Source organism: Ranitomeya variabilis, chromosome 7 (assembly GCF_051348905.1).
Source record: "Ranitomeya variabilis isolate aRanVar5 chromosome 7, aRanVar5.hap1, whole genome shotgun sequence".
Taxonomy (NCBI): Eukaryota; Metazoa; Chordata; class Amphibia; order Anura; family Dendrobatidae; genus Ranitomeya; species Ranitomeya variabilis.
The window spans coordinates 242,223,405-242,244,284 of record NC_135238.1 but is presented as its reverse complement, the minus strand read 5'-3'; the positions used below and the strand labels follow the sequence as shown (position 1 = coordinate 242,244,284).

At 58.1% G+C, this 20,880-nt stretch overlaps 1 protein-coding gene across 2 annotated transcripts in view; it reads left to right on the top strand.

Moving 5' to 3' along the window:
- The window catches only part of SLC12A8 (solute carrier family 12 member 8), a 57,930-nt gene that overhangs the window by 33,484 nt on the left and 3,566 nt on the right, over window positions 1–20,880 (top strand). For both annotated transcript variants that reach the window (XM_077273351.1, XM_077273352.1), the window contains exons 6-11: window positions 5,896–6,009; window positions 11,363–11,450; window positions 11,534–11,621; window positions 15,471–15,617; window positions 17,246–17,879; window positions 18,178–18,275. In XM_077273351.1, coding sequence (XP_077129466.1) covers window positions 5,896–6,009; window positions 11,363–11,450; window positions 11,534–11,621; window positions 15,471–15,617; window positions 17,246–17,879; window positions 18,178–18,275 — 1,169 coding nt within the window. The remainder of the gene's footprint in view (window positions 1–5,895; window positions 6,010–11,362; window positions 11,451–11,533; window positions 11,622–15,470; window positions 15,618–17,245; window positions 17,880–18,177; window positions 18,276–20,880) is intronic.

The window sequence follows — 20,880 nt, the reverse complement described above, 5'->3', positions numbered from 1 at the left end:
TGCCCCCCCGGCCCTCTGCCTGCTCTGTCCTGCCCCCCCGGCCCTCTGCTCTGTCCTGCCCCCGGCCCTCTGCCTGCTCTGTCCTGCCCCTGGCCTGCTGCCCACTCTGTCCTGCCCCTGGCCTTCTGCCTGCTCTGTCCTGCCCCTGGCCTTCTGCCTGCTCTGTCCTGCCCCTGGCCTTCTGCCTGCTCTGTCCTGCCCCTGGCCTTCTGCCTGCTCTGTCCTGCCCCTGGCCTTCTGCCTGCTCTGTCCTGCACCCTTGCGTTCTTCCTCCTCTGTCCTGCCCTCGGCCCTCTGCCTGCTCTGTCCTGCCCCTGGCCTTCTGCCTGCTCTGTCCTGCCCTCGGCCCTCTTCCTGTTCTGTCCTGCCCCTGGCCTTCTGCCTGCTCTGTCCTGCCCCCTGCCGTCTGCCTCCTCTGTCCTGCCCCCGGCCCTCTGCCTGCTCTATCCTGCCCCCGGCCCTCTGCCTGCTCTGTCCAGCCCTCGGCCTGCTCTGTCCTGCCCCCGGCCCTCTGCCTGCTCTGTCCTGCCCTCTGCCTGCTCTGTCCTGCCCCCCGGCCCTCTGCCTGCTCTGTCCTGCCCCCCAGCCCTCTGCTCTGTCCTGCCCCCGGCCCTCTGCCTGCTCTGTCCTGCCCCTGGCCTTCTGCCTGCTCTGTCCTGCCCCCGGCCCTCTGCCCGCTCTGTCCTGCCCCTGGCCTTCTGCCTGCTCTATCCTGCCCCCGGCCCTCTGCCTGCTCTGTCCTGCCCCCCGGCCCTCTGCTCTGTCCTGCCCCCGGCCCTCTGCCTGCTCTGTCCTGCCCCCCGGCCCTCTGCCTGCTCTGTCCTGCCCCCCGGCCCTCTGCCTGCTCTGTCCTGCCCCCGGCCCTCTGCCTGCTCTGTCCTGCCCCCGGCCCTCTGCCTGCTTTGTCCTGCCCCCGGCCCTCTGCCTGCTCTGTCCTGCCCCTGGCCCTCTGCCTGCTCTGTCCTGCCCTCTGCCTGCTCTGTCCTGCCCCCGGCCCTCTGCCCGCTCTGTCCTGCCCCCAGCCCTCTGCCCGCTCTGTCCTGCCCCCCGGCCCTCTGCCTGCTCTGTCCTGCCCCCGGCCCTGTGCCTGCTCTGTCCTGCCCCCCGGCCCTCTGCTCTGTCCTGCCCCCAGCCCTCTGCCTGCTCTGTCCTGCCCCCAGCCCTCTGCCTGCTCTGTCCTGCCCCCAGCCCTCTGCCTGCTCTGTCCTGCCCCTGGCCTTCTGCCTGCTCTGTCCTGCCTCCGGCCCTCTGCCTGCTCTGTCCTGCCCCCGGCCCTCTGCCCGCTCTGTCCTGCTCCTGGCCTTCTGCCTGCTCTGTCCTGCCCCCGGCCCTCTGCCTGCTCTGTCCTGCCCCCGGCCCTCTGCCTGCTCTGTCCTGCCCCCGGCCCTCTGCCTGCTCTGTCCTGCCCCCGGCCCTCTGCCTGCTCTGTCCTGCCCCCGGCCCTCTGCCTGCTCTGTCCTGCCCCCGGCCCTCTGCCTGCTCTGTCCTGCCCCCGGCCCTCTGCCTGCTCTGTCCTGCCCCCGGCCCTCTGCCTGCTCTGTCCTGCCCCCGGCCCTCTGCCTGCTCTGTCCTGCCCCCGGCCCTCTGCCTGCTCTGTCCTGCCCCCGGCCCTCTGCCTGCTCTGTCCTGCCCCCGGCCCTCTGCCTGCTCTGTCCTGCCCCCGGCCCTCTGCCTGCTCTGTCCTGCCCCCGGCCTTCTGCCTGCTCTGTCCTGCCCCCCGGCCCTCTGCTCTGTCCTGCCCCCGGCTTTCTGCCCGCTCTGTCCTGCCCCCGGCTTTCTGCCCGCTCTGTCCTGCCCCCGGCCCTCTGCCCTCTCTGTCCTGCCCCTGGCTCTCTGCCCTCTCTGTCCTGCCCGCTGTCTCTTGCCCCGCTGCCTTCTCAGACCCTCACATTCTGCTCCTGTAAGATGTCTGCAGTCTGCAGGAGGACAATTAGGATCTCGGACGCTTGTTTTCCTCCCTGGAAGGGCGCGGTGGGCACAGGGGGCAGGAAGGATGTGGCTGCCGGTAGTTCTGTAGAGACCCCATCCATCCAGACGTCGGCCTTCCTGTCCCTGGACGAGCGGCTGCTACAATTAGGATTGTGAATGTTTATCTGGACCCGGCGCCTCGGAGAGAACCTTCTGGGCTCGGCCGCTGGTCCTGTGTGACAGGTTCCCTCCGGCACGATTCTCCTTATAGCAGTGGCGGTCTGTCTGTGTAGACGCTTCCCCCCCGGGTGCATGGACACGCCCCAGTGCACCTTATGCCGGATTTGCATATGGCTTCTACCGCTGCCTCCTCGATTCCGGGGACGGTCGCACACCGCAGGAGACGCTTGTTCTGCTCGGACGGTTTAATGCACAAGCTCAGCGGTTGTCACACACAATAGGTTGTCGTGGTGGCGGCCCCCTCCTCTGTGGCCCCTCTGGCCCCGGCCCCTCTGGCCCCTGCGATTCGCGGCTTTCCCTCGTGGAAAGAGATTGCGGCTTCTCTGTGCCTAATTCTGTCCCGGGAGGATGCGCTGTAGTTTGCTGCAGCCGTTCTCAGGCAGCCTGGCAGGATCCAACCTCCAGCCGTACCTGACGTTACTCCCCTTATGATAACCCTGACCCCTCCCACTGCCGGGCTGCTCCCAACCACTATACTGCTCCTGTGTGTGATAGGAACGTTGTGTCTATACCCTGTACTGCGCCCTAATCCTTCCTAAAGGTTTTACGTTCACAAAACCTTTACTGCGCATGTTAGTACCTATGAGACTCAATGGAGTTTCACGTCTTACATTACTCACAATGCAAAACAATAAAACCATCTTCTAATGTTTTCACATATAGATCCTGCTGACATTGTCTGTAGGGAGAGAGGCGTAAGACCACCTGGGACGTCCATGCCATTGGGGGTCTTGGGAGGGGTCCTGTGCCATCGGGAGGGGTCCTGGGCCGCCTGTGCCGTTGGGAGGGGTCCTGTACCATCGGGAGGGGTCCTGGGCCGCCTGTGCCGTTGGGAGGGGTCCTGGGCCGCCTGTGCCGTTGGGAGGGGTCCTGTACCATCGGGAGGGGTCCTGGGCCACCCGTGCCGTTGGGGGGGAGGGGGGGTCCTGGGCCGCTCGTGCCGTCATGTGGTCCTGGGCTGCCTGTCCCGTCGGGGGGGTTCTGGGCCACCTGTGCCGTAATGGTTCTGAGCCACCCTGCCATCGGGAGGGGTCCTGGGCCGCCTGTGCTGTTGGGAGGGGTCCTGGGCCACCTGTGCCATTGGGAGGGGTCCTGTGCCATCGGGAGGGGTCCTGGGCCACCCGTGCCGTTGGGGGGGGGGGTCCTGGGCCGCCTGTCCCGTCGGGGGGGGGGTTCTAGGCCACCTGTGCCATCGGGGGGGGGAGGGTTCTGGGCCGCCTGTGCCATTGGGAGGGGTCCTGTACCATCGGGAGGGGTCCTGGGCCACCCGTGCAGTCATGAGGTCCTGGGCCGCCTGTCCCATCGGGGGGGTTCTGGGCCATCTGTGCCGTCGGGGGGGGTTCTGAGCCACCCGTGCCATTGGGAGGGGTCCTGTGCCTGTGGGAGGGGTCCTGGGCCGCCTGTGCCGTTGGGAGGGGTCCTGGGCCACCAGTGCCGTTGGGAGGGGTCCTGTGCCGCCTGTGCCGTTTGGAGGGGTCCTGTGCCGCCTGTGCCATTGGGAGGGGTCCTGTGCCACCTGTGCCGTTGGGAGGGGTCCTGGGCCTCCTGTGCCGTTGGGAGGGGTCCTGTGCCGTTGGGAGGGGTCCTGGGCCGCCTGTGCCATTGGGAGGGGTCCTGTACTATCGGGACGGGTCCTGGGCCACCCGTGCCGTTGGGGGGGGGGAGGGTTCTGGGCCGCCTGTGCCGTTGGGAGGGGTCCTGGGCCGGTGGGAGGGGTCCTGGGCCGCCCGTGCCGTCATGGGATCCTGGGCCGCCTGTGCCGGTGGGAGGGGTCCTGGGCCACCTGTGCCATTGGGAGGGGTCCTGGGCCACCTGTGCCATTGGGAGGGGTCCTGGGCCACCTGTGCCATTGGGAGGGGTCCTGGGCCGCCTGTGCCTTTGGGAGGGGTCCTGGACCGCCCGTGCCGTCATGGGGTCCTGGGCCACCTGTGCTGTTGGGAGGGGTCCTGGGCCGCCTGTGCCGTCGGGGTCAAGGACATACCAGAATTTGGGTTCTGCACTGCTGCAGTAGGAAATCCATGTTTCTCCTGTTGCTGCACGTAGATGAGCCAGGACTGCGGCACACTGAGCGGCGGTGAGCTGGACATTGGCCGGAGAGGGGCGAGCGCGGTGCTTGTGGGGGCCGCACTCTGTGTAATGTATTCTGGGGGCAGATTCTCGATGTTTCTGGACACTTTCCCGGGATTTTCTGTCATTTCTTTGTCCAGACGCTTCCTGCGCACAGAGGACATGAACTGCCCCGACCGTGCCCGGCCCCCACCATCGGCTGGACATGCACCCTGACTGAGGGGCTTCTGGGGGTAAGGAGTATGTGGGGTGCGGGGTGAGCGCAGCTCTGGGGGCCGCAGCTATGACCCTGCGCCTTGTCTCCTGTGTGTCGGATCGGAGCCCCCCACCTCCACGTCCTGGATAAACAGGTCTGATTGTGACTGGTGGGAAAAGCAGCAGAACAGGAAGAGATAAGGGGCTGCCGGGAGGATGAGAGCGGAGAATGGGCCCGTTATCGGGGGTCTCGCTGACTGAAGCCAGGGGCTCCAGATAATGGGGGGAGTACGGAGAATCTGTATCCAAAGGAACGACACCGCCCCAATGTAAGGTCTGCGCCTCCATCCCCACAATCAGCGTGGAGCTCGCGAGTCGCCATCGTCATGAGTCCCCAATGTCATTAGTCCCCGGTGTCATTAGTCCCCAATGTCATTAGTCCCCGGTGTCATTAGTCCCCGGTGTCATTAGTCCCCAATGTCATTAGTCCCCGGTGTCATTAGTCCCCGGTGTCATTAGTCCCCGGTGTCATTAGTCCCCGGTGTCATTAGTCCCCCAGTGTCATTAGTCCCCCGTGTCATTAGTCCCCAATGTCATTAGTCCCCAATGTCATTAGTCCCCCGTGTCATTAGTCCCCGGTGTCATTAGTCCCCGGTGTCATTAGTCCCGGTGTCATTAGTCCCCGGTGTCATTAGTCCCCGGTGTCATTAGTCCCCCAGTGTCATTAGTCCCCCAGTGTCATTAGTCCCCAATGTCATTAGTCCCCAATGTCATTAGTCCCCAATGTCATTAGTCCCCGGTGTCATTAGTCCCCGGTGTCATTAGTCCCCGGTGTCATTAGTCCCCGGTGTCATTAGTCCCCGGTGTCATTAGTCCCCCAGTGTCATTAGTCCCCCGTGTCATTAGTCCCCAATGTCATTAGTCCCCAATGTCATTAGTCCCCCGTGTCATTAGTCCCCGGTGTCATTAGTCCCCGGTGTCATTAGTCCCGGTGTCATTAGTCCCCGGTGTCATTAGTCCCCGGTGTCATTAGTCCCCCAGTGTCATTAGTCCCCCAGTGTCATTAGTCCCCAATGTCATTAGTCCCCAATGTCATTAGTCCCCGGTGTCATTAGTCCCCGGTGTCATTAGTCCCCGGTGTCATTAGTCCCCCAGTGTCATTAGTCCCCCGTGTCATTAGTCCCCAATGTCATTAGTCCCCCAATGTCATTAGTCCCCCAGTGTCATTAGTCCCCCAGTGTCATTAGTCCCCGGTGTCATTAGTCCCCGGTGTCATTAGTCCCCCAGTGTCATTAGTCCCCCAGTGTCATTAGTCCCCCAGTGTCATTAGTCCCCGGTGTCATTAGTCCCCGGTGTCATTAGTCCCCGGTGTCATTAGTCCCGGTGTCATTAGTCCCCGGTGTCATTAGTCCCCAGTGTCATTAGTCCCCCCATCCCCCGCTCCCTGACTACTCTGCTCATGGTGTCGCCGTCTTCTCTCCGCAGATCATGGATTTGTGGGATACTCCGAGGATCTGCTGTATAATAACACGTTTCCAGACTACTCCCCCGGAGAGAGCTTCTTCACCGTCTTCGGGGTGTTTTTCCCAGCTGCGACAGGTATGGGGGGTGTCAGGGGTCCGGGGAGGGAGCTGACCCCGTGCTGCGGCCCCAAATATGTCCTTCCCGCACAGTGTATGTATCCGTGTACAGCGAGTGCCGAAAAGAGGAATGTCTGCCCCCGGGAGACGCCGCGCCGGGAACCCGTCTACCACAACCTCACCTGCACAGCAGCCGCCCCACTCCTCACCCAGGTCTGAGCATCACACCCAGCTGTATTCTCCACTTAATGTGTCAGGTCTCCAAGGTGATGGAGGAGATGGGTGTTCACCAGATACTGATGATGGAGGAGACGGGCGGTCACCAGATACTGATGATGGAGGAGACGGGCGGTCACCAGATACTGATGATGGAGGAGATGGGCGGTCACCAGATACTGATGATGGAGGAGACAGGCGGTCACCAGATACTGATGATGGAGGCGATGGGCGGTCACCAGATACTGATGATGGAGGAGACGGGCGGTCACCAGATACTGATGATGGAGGAGACGGGCGGTCACCAGATACTGATGATGGAGGTGACGGGCGGTCACCAGATACTGATGATGGAGGAGACGGGCGGTCACCAGATACTGATGATGGAGGAGATGGGCGGTCACCAGATACTGATGATGGAGGAGACAGGCGGTCACCAGATACTGGTGATGGAGGAGACGGGCAGTCACCAGCTACTGATGATGGAGGTGACGGGCGGTCACCAGATACTGATGATGGAGGAGACGGGCGGTCACCAGATACTGATGATGGAGGAGATGGGCGGTCACCAGATACTGATGATGGAGGAGACGAGCGGTCACCAGATACTGATGATGGAGGAGAGGGGTGGTCACCAGATACTGATGATGGAGGAGACGGGCGGTCACCAGATACTGATGATGGAGGAGATGGGCGGTCACCAGATACTGATGATGGAGGAGACGGGCGGTCACCAGATACTGATGATGGAGGAGATGGGCGGTCACCAGATACTGATGATGGAGGCGACGAGCGGTCACCAGATACTGATGATGGAGGCGATGGGCAGTCACCAGATACTGATGATGGAGGAGACGGGTGGTCACCAGATACTGATGATGGAGGCGATGGGCGGTCACCAGATACTGATGATGGAGGAGACGGGCGGTCACCAGATACTGATGATGGAGGCGATGGGCAGTCACCAGATACTGATGATGGAGGAGACGGGTGGTCACCAGATACTGATGATGGAGGCGACGAGCGGTCACCAGATACTGATGATGGAGGCGATGGGCAGTCACCAGATACTGATGATGGAGGAGATGGGTGGTCACCAGATACTGATGATGGAGGCGATGGGCGGTCACCAGATACTGATGATGGAGGAGACAGGCGGTCACCAGATACTGATGATGGAGGCGATGGGCAGTCACCAGATACTGATGATGGAGGAGACGGGCAGTCACCAGATACTGATGATGGAGGAGACGGGCGGTCACCAGATACTGATGATGGAGGAGACGAGCGGTCACCAGATACTGATGATGGAGGAGACGAGCGGTCACCAGATACTGATGATGGAGGAGACGAGCGGTCACCAGATACTGATGATGGAGGAGACGAGCGGTCACCAGATACTGATGATGGAGGAGACGGGCGGTCACCAGATACTGATGATGGAGGAGACGAGCGGTCACCAGATACTGATGATGGAGGAGACGAGCGGTCACCAGATACTGATGATGGAGGAGACAGGCGGTCACCAGATACTGATGATGGAGGCGATGGGCGGTTACTAGATACTGATGGGATTTATGTTTCTCTTTTCTTGATAGAAATATTAACCCTTCTGTTCCTGGAAGCTTCTTAATCTGTAGCATTTTTTCTATACTAGCTTAAATTTTTTGCACATCACTGAACATACTGTGTGTATTACCTGCAGTCCTATGTAACACCTCAGATAACAGTGATAACTCTGAGTACAGATAATATACAGCGGGTACGGGAAGTATTCAGACCCCTTTACATTTTTCACTCTTTGTTTCATTGCAGCCATTTGGTAAATTCTATAAAGATCATTTTTTTCTCATTAATGTGCACTCTGCACCACATCTACACTGAAAAAACAAATGTAGAAATTTTTGCAAATTTGTTAAAAAAGAAAACTGAACTATCCCATGGTCATAAGTCTTCAGCCCCTTTGCTCAGTATTAAGTAGAAGCCCCTTTTCAGCTCGTACAGCCATGAGTCTTCTTGGGAATGATGGAACAAGTTTTTCACCCCTGGATTTGGGGATCCTCGGCCATTCTTCCTTGCAGATCCTCTCCAGTTCCGTCAGGTTGGATGGTGAACGTTGGTGGACGCCATTTTCAGGTCTCTCTAGAGATGCTCAGTTGGGTTTAGGTCAGGGCTCTGGCTGGGCCGGTCAGGAATGGTCACAGAGTTGTTCTGAAGCCGCTCCTTTGTTATTTTAGCTGTGTGCTTAGGGTCATTGTCTTGTTGGAAGGTGAACCTTCAGCCAAGTGTGAAATCCAGAGCACTCTGGAAGAGGATTTCATCCAGGATATCTCTGTTCTTGGCCGCATTCATGTTTCCTTCAATGACAACCAGTCGTCCTGTCCCTGGAACTGAAAAACTCCCCCATAGCATGATGCTGCCTCCACCATGCTTCACTGTTGGGATTGTATTGGGCAGGTGATGAGCAGTGCCTGGTTTTCTCCAACATACCGCTAACAATTATCACTAAAAAGGTCTATCTTCATCTCATCAGACCAGAGAATCTTATTTCTCATAGTCTGGGAGTCCTTCATGTGTTTCATAGCAAACTCTATGCGGTTTTCATATGTCTTGCACTGAGGAGAGGCTTCTGTCAGGCTACTCTGCCATAAAGACCTGACTGGTGGAGGCTGCAGTGATAGTTGACTTTGTGGAACTTTCTCCCATCTCCCTACTGCATCTCTGGAGCTCAGCCACAGTGATCTTGGGGTTCTTCTTTACCTCTCTCACCGAGGCTCTTCTCCCACGATTGCTCAGTTTGGCTGGATGGCCAGGTCTAGGAAGACTTCTGGTGGTCCCAAACTTCTTCCATTTAAGGATTATGGAGGCCACTGTGCTCTTAGGAACCTTGAGTACTGCAGAAATTCTGTTGAAACCTTGGCCAGATCTGTGCCTTGCCACAATTCTGTCTCTGAGCTCCTTGGCCAGTTCCTTTGACCTCATGATTCTCCTTTGGTCTGACATGCACTGTGAGCTGTGAGGTCTTATATAGACAGATGTGCGCCTTTCCAAATCAAGTCCTATCAGTTTAATTACACACAGCTGGACTCCAATGAAGGGGTAGAACCATCACAAGGAGGAGCACAAGGAAATGGACAGCATGGGACGTACATATGAGTGTCTGAGCAAAGGGGCTGAAGACTTATGACCATGTGATATTTCAGGTTTTCTTTTTTAATAAATTTGCAAAAATTTCTACAATTCTGTTTCTTCAGTGAAGATGGGGCACAGACTGTACATTAATGAGAAAAATGAACTTTATTGAATTTACCAAATGGCTGCAATAAAACAAAGAGTGAAAAATGTAAAGAGGTCTGAATTCTTTCCGTACCCACTGTAGTAGATGCCTGCAGTCCTATGTAACACCACAGATAACACAGTGATAACTGTCTGAGTACAGATAATGTAGTAGATGTCACCTGCAGTCCTATGTAACACCACAGATAACACAGTGATAACTCTCTGAGTACAGATAATGTAGTAGATGTCACCTGCAGTCCTATGTAACACCACAGATAACACAGTGATAACTGAGTACAGATAATGTAGATGTCACCTGCAGTCCTATGTAACACCACAGGTAACAGTGATAACTCTCTGAGTACAGATACTGTAGGAGATGTCACCTGCAGTCCTATGTAACACCACAGATAACACAGTGATAACTGAGTACAGATAATGTAGTAGATGTCTCCTGCAGTCCTATGTAACACCACAGGTAACAGTGATATCTCTCTGAGTACAGATAATGTAGTAGATGTCACCTGCAGTCCTATGTAACACCACAGATAACACAGTGATAACTTCCTGAGTACAGATAATGCAGCGGATGTCACCTGCAGTCCTATGTAACACCACAGATAACACAGTGATAACTGAGTACAGATAATGTAGATGACACCTGCAGTCCTATGTAACACCAGAGATAACACAGTGATATCTCTCTGAGTACAGATAATGTAGTGGATGTCACCTGCAGTCCCATGTAACACCACAGATAACACAGTGAGATCTCTGAGTACAGATAATGCAGCGGATGTCACCTGCAGTCCTATGTAACACCACAGATAACACAGTGATAACTGAGTACAGATAATGTAGATGACACCTGCAGTCCTATGTAACACCACAGATAACACAGTGATAACTCTCTGAGTACAGATAATGTAGTAGATGTCACCTGCAGTCCTATGTAACACCACAGATAACACAGTGATAACTCTCTGAGTACAGATAATGTAGTAGATGTCACCTGCAGTCCTATGTAACACCACAGATAACACAGTGATAACTCTCTGAGTACAGATAATGTAGTAGATGTCTCCTGCAGTCCTATGTAACACCACAGGTAACAGTGATATCTGAGTACAGATAATGTAGTAGATGTCACCAGCAGTCCTATGTAACACCACAGATAACACAGTGATAACTTCCTGAGTACAGATAATGCAGCGGATGTCACCTGCAGTCCTATGTAACACCATAGATAACAGTGATATCTCTCTGAGTACAGATAATGTAGATGTCACCTGCAGTCCTATGTAACACCACAGATAACACAGTGATATCTCTGAGTACAGATAATGCAGTAGATGTCACTTGCAGTCCTATGTAACACCACAGATAACACAGTGATAACTGAGTACAGATAATGTAGTGGATGTCACCTGCAGTCCCATGTAACACAGTATGTGCAGTGATCTCTGATGGATCTCGGTGATCCTCCTGACATGAGTTGGGTGGTGGCGCAGGGATTATGCCGGATTCCCGTGGTTGCGCTGCTGCGGCGCCTCCCAGTGTCACTTTGTGGGTGGATGAGAATGTCCCTGTTTGTGCGCTCCTATCCTGCTCACAGCTGAGGTTTTGCTACAGTTGTATCCAGTCTGGTCTGTGCTCCCTGATCTGAACCTCCAGACTGAGACATTGTAACAGACTCCAGATGTGTTCATCTCAGAGCATTGTGCAGACGGGCACACTGTAACAAACCCTCAGCGGAGACCCGGATTCAATGCTGCCATGAATGTTCTCACTCACTGACAGCAAGCAGAGCTGCGGAGAACGTCCGCCATGATGGGGGCTCTCTGCGGCCTGACCCTTCCTGTGTCTTCACCCTGCAGGTGTCATGGTGGGCTTCAATATGGGCGGAGACCTGCGGCGTCCGGCCGTTAGTATTCCGGTGGGCTCGCTGGCTGCCATTGCCATCTCGTAAGTGTCGGTACATGGCTGGGATAGGCTGTATACTGTGCACCAGGCAGCTCAGGATGAGCGGGCTGCTTCTCTCTCCGCAGGTGGTTCCTGTACGTTGTCTTCGTCTTCTTGCTCGGCGCCATTTGCACCAGGGAATTCCTGCGCTATGAGTTCATGATCGCTGAGAAGGTAATGGCGCGTTCACGCTGCGTCCGGGGACATAGCAGGATTAGGGAATTGTCTGATGAGCGATTATTCCCGGCCGCCATCATGGCGATCACCGGTCACAGTGCGCGGTAAGTGACGCTGCCGCAAGGGAGGTGCAGCTCCTCCGCCACACTCCGGATCCGCGGTACTGAGACTGGGGGCCCCGGTGATCAGACACCCCACGGTACCACAGCGGCCCCCAGTCTCAGTACCGCGGAGCGTCCGATCACAGCGGCCCCCAGTCTCAGTACCGCAGAGCGTCCGATCACAGCGGCCCCCAGTGTCAGTACCGCGGAGCGTCCGATCACAGCGGCCCCCAGTCTCAGTACCGCGGAGCGTCCGATCACAGCGGCCCCCAGTGTCAGTACCGCGGAGCGTCCAATCACAGCGGCCCCCAGTGTCAGTACCGCGGAGCGTCCAATCACAGCGGCCCCCAGTCTCAGTACCGCAGAGCGTCCGATCACAGCGGCCCCCAGTGTCAGTACCGCGGAGCATCCGATCACAGCGGCCCCCAGTGTCAGTACCGCGGAGCGTCCAATCACAGCGGCCCCCAGTGTCAGTACCGCAGAGCGTCCAATCACAGCGGCCCCCAGTGTCAGTACCGCAGAGCGTCCGATCACAGCGGCCCCCAGTCTCAGTACCGCGGAGCGTCCGATCACAGCGGCCCCCAGTGTCAGTACCGCGGAGCGTCCAATCACAGCGGCCCCCAGTGTCAGTACCGCAGAGCGTCCGATCACAGCGGCCCCCAGTGTCAGTACCGCGGAGCGTCCAATCACAGCGGCCCCCAGTGTCAGTACCGCGGAGCGTCCAATCACAGCGGCCCCCAGTCTCAGTACCGCAGAGCGTCCGATCACAGCGGCCCCCAGTGTCAGTACCGCGGAGCGTCCGATCACAGCGGCCCCCAGTCTCAGTACCGCGGAGCGTCCGATCACAGCGGCCCCCAGTGTCAGTACCGCAGAGCGTCCGATCACAGCGGCCCCCAGTGTCAGTACCGCGGAGCGTCCGATCACAGCGGCCCCCAGTGTCAGTACCGCGGAGCGTCCAATCACAGCGGCCCCCAGTGTCAGTACCGCAGAGCGTCCAATCACAGCGGCCCCCAGTCTCAGTACCGCGGAGCGTCCGATCACAGCGGCCCCCAGTGTCAGTACCGCGGAGCGTCCGATCACAGCGGCCCCCAGTGTCAGTACCGCGGAGCGTCCGATCACAGCGGCCCCCAGTCTCAGTACCGCGGAGCGTCCGATCACAGCAGCCCCCAGTCTCAGTACCGCGGAGCGTCCGATCACAGCGGCCCCCAGTCTCAGCACCGCGGAGCGTCCGATCATAGCGGCCCCCAGTCTCAGTACTGCGGAGCGTCCGATCACAGCGGCCCCCAGTCTCAGTACCGCGGAGCGTCCGATCACAGCGGCCCCCAGTCTCAGTACCGCGGAGCGTCCGATCACAGCGGCCCCCAGTGTCAGTACCGCGGAGCGTCCGATCACAGTGGCCCCCAGTCTCAGTACCGCGGAGTATCCGATCACAGCGGCCCCCAGTCTCAGTACCGCGGAGCGTCCGATCACAGCGGCCCCCAGTCTCAGCACCGCGGAGCGTCCGATCATAGCGGCCCCCAGTCTCAGTACCGCGGGGCGTCCGATCACAGCGGCCACCAGTCTCAGTACTGCGGAGCGTCCGATCACAGCGGCCCCCAGTCTCAGTACTGCGGAGCGTCCGATCACAGCGGCCCCCAGTCTCAGTACCGCGGAGTATCCGATCACAGCGGCCCCCAGTCTCAGTACCGCAGAGCGTCCGATCACAGCGGCCCCCAGTGTCAGTACCGTGGGGCGTCCGATCATAGCGGCCCCCAGTCTCAGTACCGCGGGGCGTCCGATCACAGTGGCCCCCAGTCTCAGTACCGCGGAGTATCCGATCACAGCGGCCCCCAGTCTCAGTACCGCGGAGCGTCCGATCACAGCGGCCCCCAGTGTCAGTACCGCGGAGCGTCCGATCACAGCGGCCCCCAGTCTCAGTACCGCGGAGCGTCCGATCACAGCGGCCCCCAGTCTCAGTACCGCGGAGCGTCCGATCACAGCGGCCCCCAGTGTCAGTACCGCGGAGCGTCCGATCACAGCGGCCCCCAGTCTCAGTACCGCGGAGCGTCCGATCACAGCGGCCCCCAGTCTCAGTACCGCGGAGCGTCCCATCACAGCGGCCCCCAGTCTCAGTACCGCGGAGCGTCCGATCACAGCGGCCCCCAGTCTCAGTACTGCGGAGCATCCCATCACAGCGGCCCCCAGTCTCAGTACCGCGGAGCGTCCGATCACAGCGGCCCCCAGTCTCAGTACCGCGGAGCGTCCGATCACAGCGGCCCCCAGTCTCAGTACCGCGGAGCGTCCGATCACAGCGGCCCCCAGTCTCAGTACCGCGGAGCGTCCGATCACAGCGGCCCCCAGTCTCAGTACCGCGGAGCGTCCGATCACAGCGGCCCCCAGTGTCAGTACCGCGGAGCGTCCGATCACAGTGGCCCCCAGTCTCAGTACCGCGGAGTATCCGATCACAGCGGCCCCCAGTCTCAGTACCGCGGAGCGTCCGATCACAGCGGCCCCCAGTCTCAGCACCGCGGAGCGTCCGATCATAGCGGCCCCCAGTCTCAGTACCACGGGGCGTCCGATCACAGCGGCCACCAGTCTCAGTACTGCGGAGCGTCCGATCACAGCGGCCCCCAGTCTCAGTACTGCGGAGCGTCCGATCACAGCGGCCCCCAGTCTCAGTACCGCGGAGCGTCCGATCACAGCGGCCCCCAGTGTCAGTACTGCGGGGCGTCTGATCACAGCGGCCCCCAGTCTCAGTACTGCGGAGCGTCCCATCACAGCAGCCCCCAGTCTCAGTACCGCGGGGCGTCCGATCACAGCGGCCCCCAGTCTCAGTACCGCAGAGCGTCCGATCACAGCGGCCCCCAGTGTCAGTACCGCGGAGCGTCCCATCACAGCGGCCCCCAGTCTCAGTACCGCAGAGCGTCCGATCATAGCGGCCCCCAGTCTCAGTACCGCGGGGCGTCCGATCACAGTGGCCCCCAGTCTCAGTACCGCGGAGCGTCCGATCACAGCGGCCCCCAGTCTCAGTACCGCGGGGCGTCCGATCACAGCGGCCCCCAGTCTCAGTACCGCGGAGCGTCCGATCACAGCGGCCCCCAGTCTCAGTACTGCGGAGCGTCCGATCACAGCGGCCCCCAGTCTCAGTACCGCGGAGCGTCCGATCACAGCGGCCCCCAGTGTCAGTACCGCAGAGCGTCCCATCACAGCGGCCCCCAGTCTCAGTACCGCGGAGCGTCCGATCACAGCGGCCCCCAGTCTCAGTACTGCGGAGCGTCCCATCACAGCGGCCCCCAGTCTCAGTACCGCGGAGCGTCCGATCACAGCGGCCCCCAGTCTCAGTACTGCGGAGCGTCCCATCACAGCGGCCCCCAGTCTCAGTACTGCGGAGCGTCCCATCACAGCGGCCCCCAGTCTCAGTACCGCGGAGCGGAGGGTTTTCACGTGTCTGAGCTCAGAGTGCGGATTAATAATCTTAATCTGGAGATTTAGGTGTCAGCGGCTCCATGAAGCCGTTGTATCTGGTCGGCCCCTCGTACTCCCGTCGTCACTGGGGGGCCCACGTGGAATGATGGGGGGATTGTGCTCAGTCAGTGCTGCCGCTCCTCTATGGTCTATTCCAGGATCATCGCCCCCATACACAAGCGGGGGGCACAGTCTGCATGAGGGTCCGCAGCGCTGCCCTGGGGTCTGACTGTAGACTGCTGCATACGGCGCCAGCGTGCACAGAGCTGACATTGTGTCACATCTTGTGTCCCCTCCTCAGGTGTCTCTGGTGGGCTTCCTATTTCTGCTGGGTCTCTACATCTCCTCCTTGGCCTCCTGCATGGGGGGTCTGTACAGCGCTCCCAGAATCCTTCAGTGCATCGCACAGGAGAAAGTCATCCCTGTCCTGTCCTTCCTGAGCCACGGAGTAAGTGCATCGTCCCTCACTGATCTGCTAAAGCCACCGACCGAGAAACGAGATGGCAGAACAGTGAGCGCAGCTCCGGAGTATAATACAGGATGTAACTCAGGATCAGTAATGTATGTACACAGTGACTGCACCAGCAGAATAGTGAGCGCAGCTCTGGGGTATAATACAGGATGTAACTCAGGATCAGTAATGTAATGTATGTACACAGTTACTGCACCAGCAGAATAGTGAGTGCAGCTCTGGAGTATAATACGGGATGTAACTCAGGATCAGTAATGTAATGTATGTACACAGTGACTGCACTAGCAGAATAGTGAGCGCAGCTCTGGAGTATAATACAGGATGTAACTCAGGATCAGTAATGTAATGTATGTACACAGTGACTGCACTAGCAGAATAGTGAGTGCAGCTCTGGAGTATAATACAGGATGTAACTCAGGATTAGTAATGTATGTACACAGTGACTGCACCAGCAGAATAGTGAGTGCAGCTCTGGGGTATAATACACGAGGTAACTCAGGATCAGTAATGTAATGTATGTACACAGTGACTGCACCAGCAGAATAGTGAGTGCAGCTCTGGGGTATAATACAGGATCAGTAATGTAATGTATGTACACAGTGACTGCACCAGCAGAATAGTGAGTGCAGCTCTGGGGTATAATACAGGATGTAACTCTGTGACTGTAGCTTAGTGTTTATCCTTCGCACCAGATATTTTCTCTTCTCTTGGCGAGTGAAGTGTTAATAGTGAGCTCTGAACATGTGTCCTGTAATTCTCCTGATAATTGGGATTAGCGCTTTGGCGGCTTCTCTCCCTCGTTATAACTAATATGCGTTGTCACATGATGAGGCCTCGTTCAGCCGGTAATTATGGGCTGATTGTTGAGCTAATCACTATCCGTTTTAATATCCAGACATACAAGATGTCGACCTGCTGCATAGTTATCAGTGTGTCGGCGTAGGTGACGCCTGTATTATAAAAGGTCCAGACAGTGAACTGACAATTATGTCTCCTTCTCCAGAGCTGCACTCACTATTCTACTGTTACATCTTGTCTTATCCTCCAGTCACCTCCAGAGCTGCAGTCACTATTCTGCTGTTGCATCTTGTCTTATCCTCCAGTCACCTCCAGAGCTGCACTCACTATTCTGCTGTTACATCTTGTCTCATCCTCCAGTCACCTCCAGAGCTGCACTCACTATTCTGCTGTTACATCATGTCTTATCCCCAGTTACCTCCAGAGCTGCAGTCACTATTCTGCTGGCTTCCTCACTGAATCCTCCTGCACTTTGCTGGCTGACATCCCACAATCCACCAGAGCTGATGTCTATATTGAGGCGTCTGCTGCTTTGTGAGTGCAGCTCTGGATGTGACTGGTGCTCAGGCCGTGATGTAACTGAGGATCAGGTAGTGATCAGGGTGGTGTTGGTGGTTGCGCGGCAGGCGGTGGGGCGCGTGGCCTCTGCCATCTCCAGCCTCCTGCTGCGATCACTGGCGGCCACCACTGGTGTCCTGACGGGGGACTGCGCATTGATGTCCGCTCTGCATGGCTGTGTGGTGTGAGGCCATCGGAGACCGTCCACAGGCCACTGATCACTGTCTGCCTTTTTGTTTTTTCTTTAGAAAGGTCCAAACAAGACTCCGGTGGCCGCCATCTTCCTGACCGGCCTCCTCACTATGGCCTTCGTCTTCATCGGTCAGGTGAACATCCTGGCCCCCATCGTCACCATTAACTTCATGCTGACGTACAGCGCCGTGGACTACTCCTACTTCTCCGTCACCATGAGTTATGACCTGCAGCGCTCCCGCAGGACGCTGGGCCGAGCCACCTCCAGGACACCAGGACCGCTGCAGCCCCTCATCCTGGATAAGTCCGCCAGTTATGGTTCTAACGGGACCCTCCTGGAATTCACCAAAGACATGGACCAGATCTTCAGACCGGGACAGGTGGAGACAGCGGACAGTGCCAAGATCCCCGACCCAGAGCAGAAGAAGTTCATAAAGCTAAAGAAATCCCGTAAACCGGCCAAGGAGACGCTGCAGGACAGCTTCCAACTGGACCTCCAGCAAACCCAGGAGCCGGAGAGCAGGACCAGCGCTGACGTCCCGCCGACCTCCACTGAGGAGGACGACCGCAGCCAAGACCGGACCCCGAGCGATGAGCAGGAACAAGCCGAGCAAAGTGACGAGGACCGGACCGGAGATCAGGAGCAGCTCGTCACCGACGTCCCGGAGCCGGGAACCCACCTGAAGGACGGTGAGTTCTGATAGAGGCCCATCATCCGGGGGAAGGATGACCATGATTGTCCGCCTGGATCCAGCACAAAATCTGTGTATGTCCGCTTAGTGCACTGGAGACCCCCAGGATCTGCACCCCTATAGCCATTACCTGTCCCCTCCCCCAACAGCTCTACAGGGACGCAGTCTGCAAACAGCGCCTAATATCTCCGCTTCCTGCACCCCTACTGGTCCCCCGTGGGAAAGAGACAATGGGGTCCCTGCAGGGGCCGCTGTACTTCTAGGGTTTGTTTCACTATTGAAAATTCTTCTTTCAGAGGCAAAAACAAAACAGAAAGTTCCAGAATTTGAGATCCAGAGTCTATCAGGCTCCTTCTACAGCAAACTGTGCAATCACTGGGTGTCATTTATTGGGGTGAGTGCAGCTCTGTGATCGTGGGTGCTATCTATCGGGTGAGTGCAGCTCTGTGATCGTGGGTGCTATCTATCGGGTGAGTGCAGCTCTGTGATCGCGGGTGCTATCTATCGGGTGAGTGCAGCTCTGTAATCGCTGGGTGTCATCTATCGGGGTGAGTGCGGCTCTGTGATCGCTGGGTGTCATCTATCGGGGTGAGTGCGGCTCTGTGATCGCAGGTGCTATCTATCGGGGTGAGTGCGGCTCTGGGATCACTGGGTGTCATCTATCGGGGTGAGTGCGGCTCTGTGATCGCTGGGTGTCATCTATCGGGGTGAGTGCGGCTCTCTGATCGCGGGGTGTCCTCTGTCGGGTGAGTGCGGCTCTGTGATCGCGGGGTGTCCTCTATCGGGGTGAGTGCAGCTCTGTGATCGCGGGTGCTATCTATCGGGTGAGTGCAGCTCTGTGATCGCTGGGTGTCATCTATCGGGTGAGTGCAGCTCTGGGATCACTGGGTGTCATCTATCGGGGTGAGTGCGGCTCTGTGATCGCAGGTGCTATCTATCGGGGTGAGTGCGGCTCTGTGATCGCTGGGTGTCATCTATCGGGGTGAGTGCAGCTCTGTGATCGCTGGGTGTCATCTATCGGGGTGAGTGCGGCTCTGTGATTGCTGGGTGTCATCTATCGGGGTGAGTGCGGCTCTGTGATCGCTGGGTGTCATCTATCGGGGTGAGTGCGGCTCTGTGATCGCTGGGTGTCATCTATCGGGTGAGTGCAGCTCTGGGATCACTGGGTGTCATCTATCGGGGTGAGTGCGGCTCTGTGATCGCGGGGTGTCCTCTATCGGGGTGAGTGCGGCTCTGTGATCGCGGGGTGTCCTCTATCGGGGTGAGTGCGGCTCTGTGATCGCGAGTGTCATCTATCGGGGTGAGTGCAGCTCTGTGATCGCGGGTGCTATCTATCGGGGTGAGTGCAGCTCTGTGATCGCGGGTGCTATCTATCGGGTGAGTGCAGCTCTGTGATCACTGGTTGTCATCTCTGGGTGAGTGCGGCTCTCTGATCGCTGGGTGTCATCTATCGGGTGAGTGCGCCTCTGGGATTGCTGGGTGTCATCTATCGGGGTGAGTGCAGCTCTGATCGCTGGGTGTCATCTATTGGGGTGAGTGCAGCTCTGTGATCGCGGGGTGTCATCTATCAGGGTGAGTGCGGCTCTGTGATCGCGGGGTGTCATCTATCGTGGTGAGTGCGGCTCTGTGATAGCTGGTTGTCATCTCTGGGTGAGTGCGGCTCTCTGATCGCTGGGTGTCATCTATCGGGTGAGTGCGCCTCTGGGATTGCTGGGTGTCATCTATCGGGGTGAGTGCAGCTCTGATCGCTGGGTGTCATCTATTGGGGTGAGTGCAGCTCTGATCGCGGGGTGTCATCTATCAGGGTGAGTGCAGCTCTGTGATTGCTGGGTGTTGCCTATCGGGGTGAGTGCGGCTCTGTAATCGCTGGGTGTCATCTATCGGGGTGAGTGCGGCTCTGTGATCGCTGGGTGTCATCTATCGGGGTGAGTGTGGCTCTGTGATCGCTGGGTGTCATCTATCGGGGTGAGTGCGGCTCTGTGATCGCTGGGTGTCTATCGGGGTGAGTGCGGCTCTGTGATCGCTGGGTGTCATCTATCGGGGTGAGTGCGGCTCTGTGATCGCTGGGTGTCATCTATCGGGGTGAGTGCGGCTCTGTGATCGCTGGGTGTCATCTATTGGGTGAGTGCGGCTCTGTGATCGCGGGGTGTCATCTATCGGGTGAGTGCGGCTCTGTGATTGCTGGGTGTTGCCTATCGGGGTGAGTGCGGCTCTGTGATCGCTGGGTGTCATCTATCGGGGTGAGTGCGGCTCTGTGATCGCTGGGTGTCATCTATCGGGGTGAGTGCGGCTCTGTGATCGCTGGGTGTCATCTATCGGGGTGAGTGCAGCTCTGTGATCGCGGGGTGTCATCTATCAGGGTGAGTGCGGCTCTGATCGCGGGGTGTCTTCTATCAGGGTGAGTGCGGCTCTGTGATCGCTGGGTGTCATCTATCGGGTGAGTGCGGCTCTGTGATTGCTGGGTGTCATCTCTGGGTGAGTGCGGCTCTCTGATCGCTGGGTGTCATCTATCGGGTGAGTGCGCCTCTGGGATTGCTGGGTGTCATCTATCGGGGTGAGTGCAGCTCTGATCGCTGGGTGTCATCTATTGGGGTGAGTGCAGCTCTGATCGCGGGGTGTCATCTATCAGGGTGAGTGCAGCTCTGTGATTGCTGGGTGTTGCCTATCGGGGTGAGTGCGGCTCTGTAATCGCTGGGTGTCATCTATCGGGGTGAGTGCGGCTCTGTGATCGCTGGGTGTCATCTATCGGGGTGAGTGCGGCTCTGTGATCGCTGGGTGTCATCTATCGGGGTGAGTGCGGCTCTGTGATCGCTGGGTGTCTATCGGGGTGAGTGCGGCTCTGTGATCGCTGGGTGTCATCTATTGGGTGAGTGCGGCTCTGTGATCGCGGGGTGTCATCTATCGGGTGAGTGCGGCTCTGTGATTGCTGGGTGTTGCCTATCGGGGTGAGTGCGGCTCTGTGATCGCTGGGTGTCATCTATCGGGGTGAGTGCGGCTCT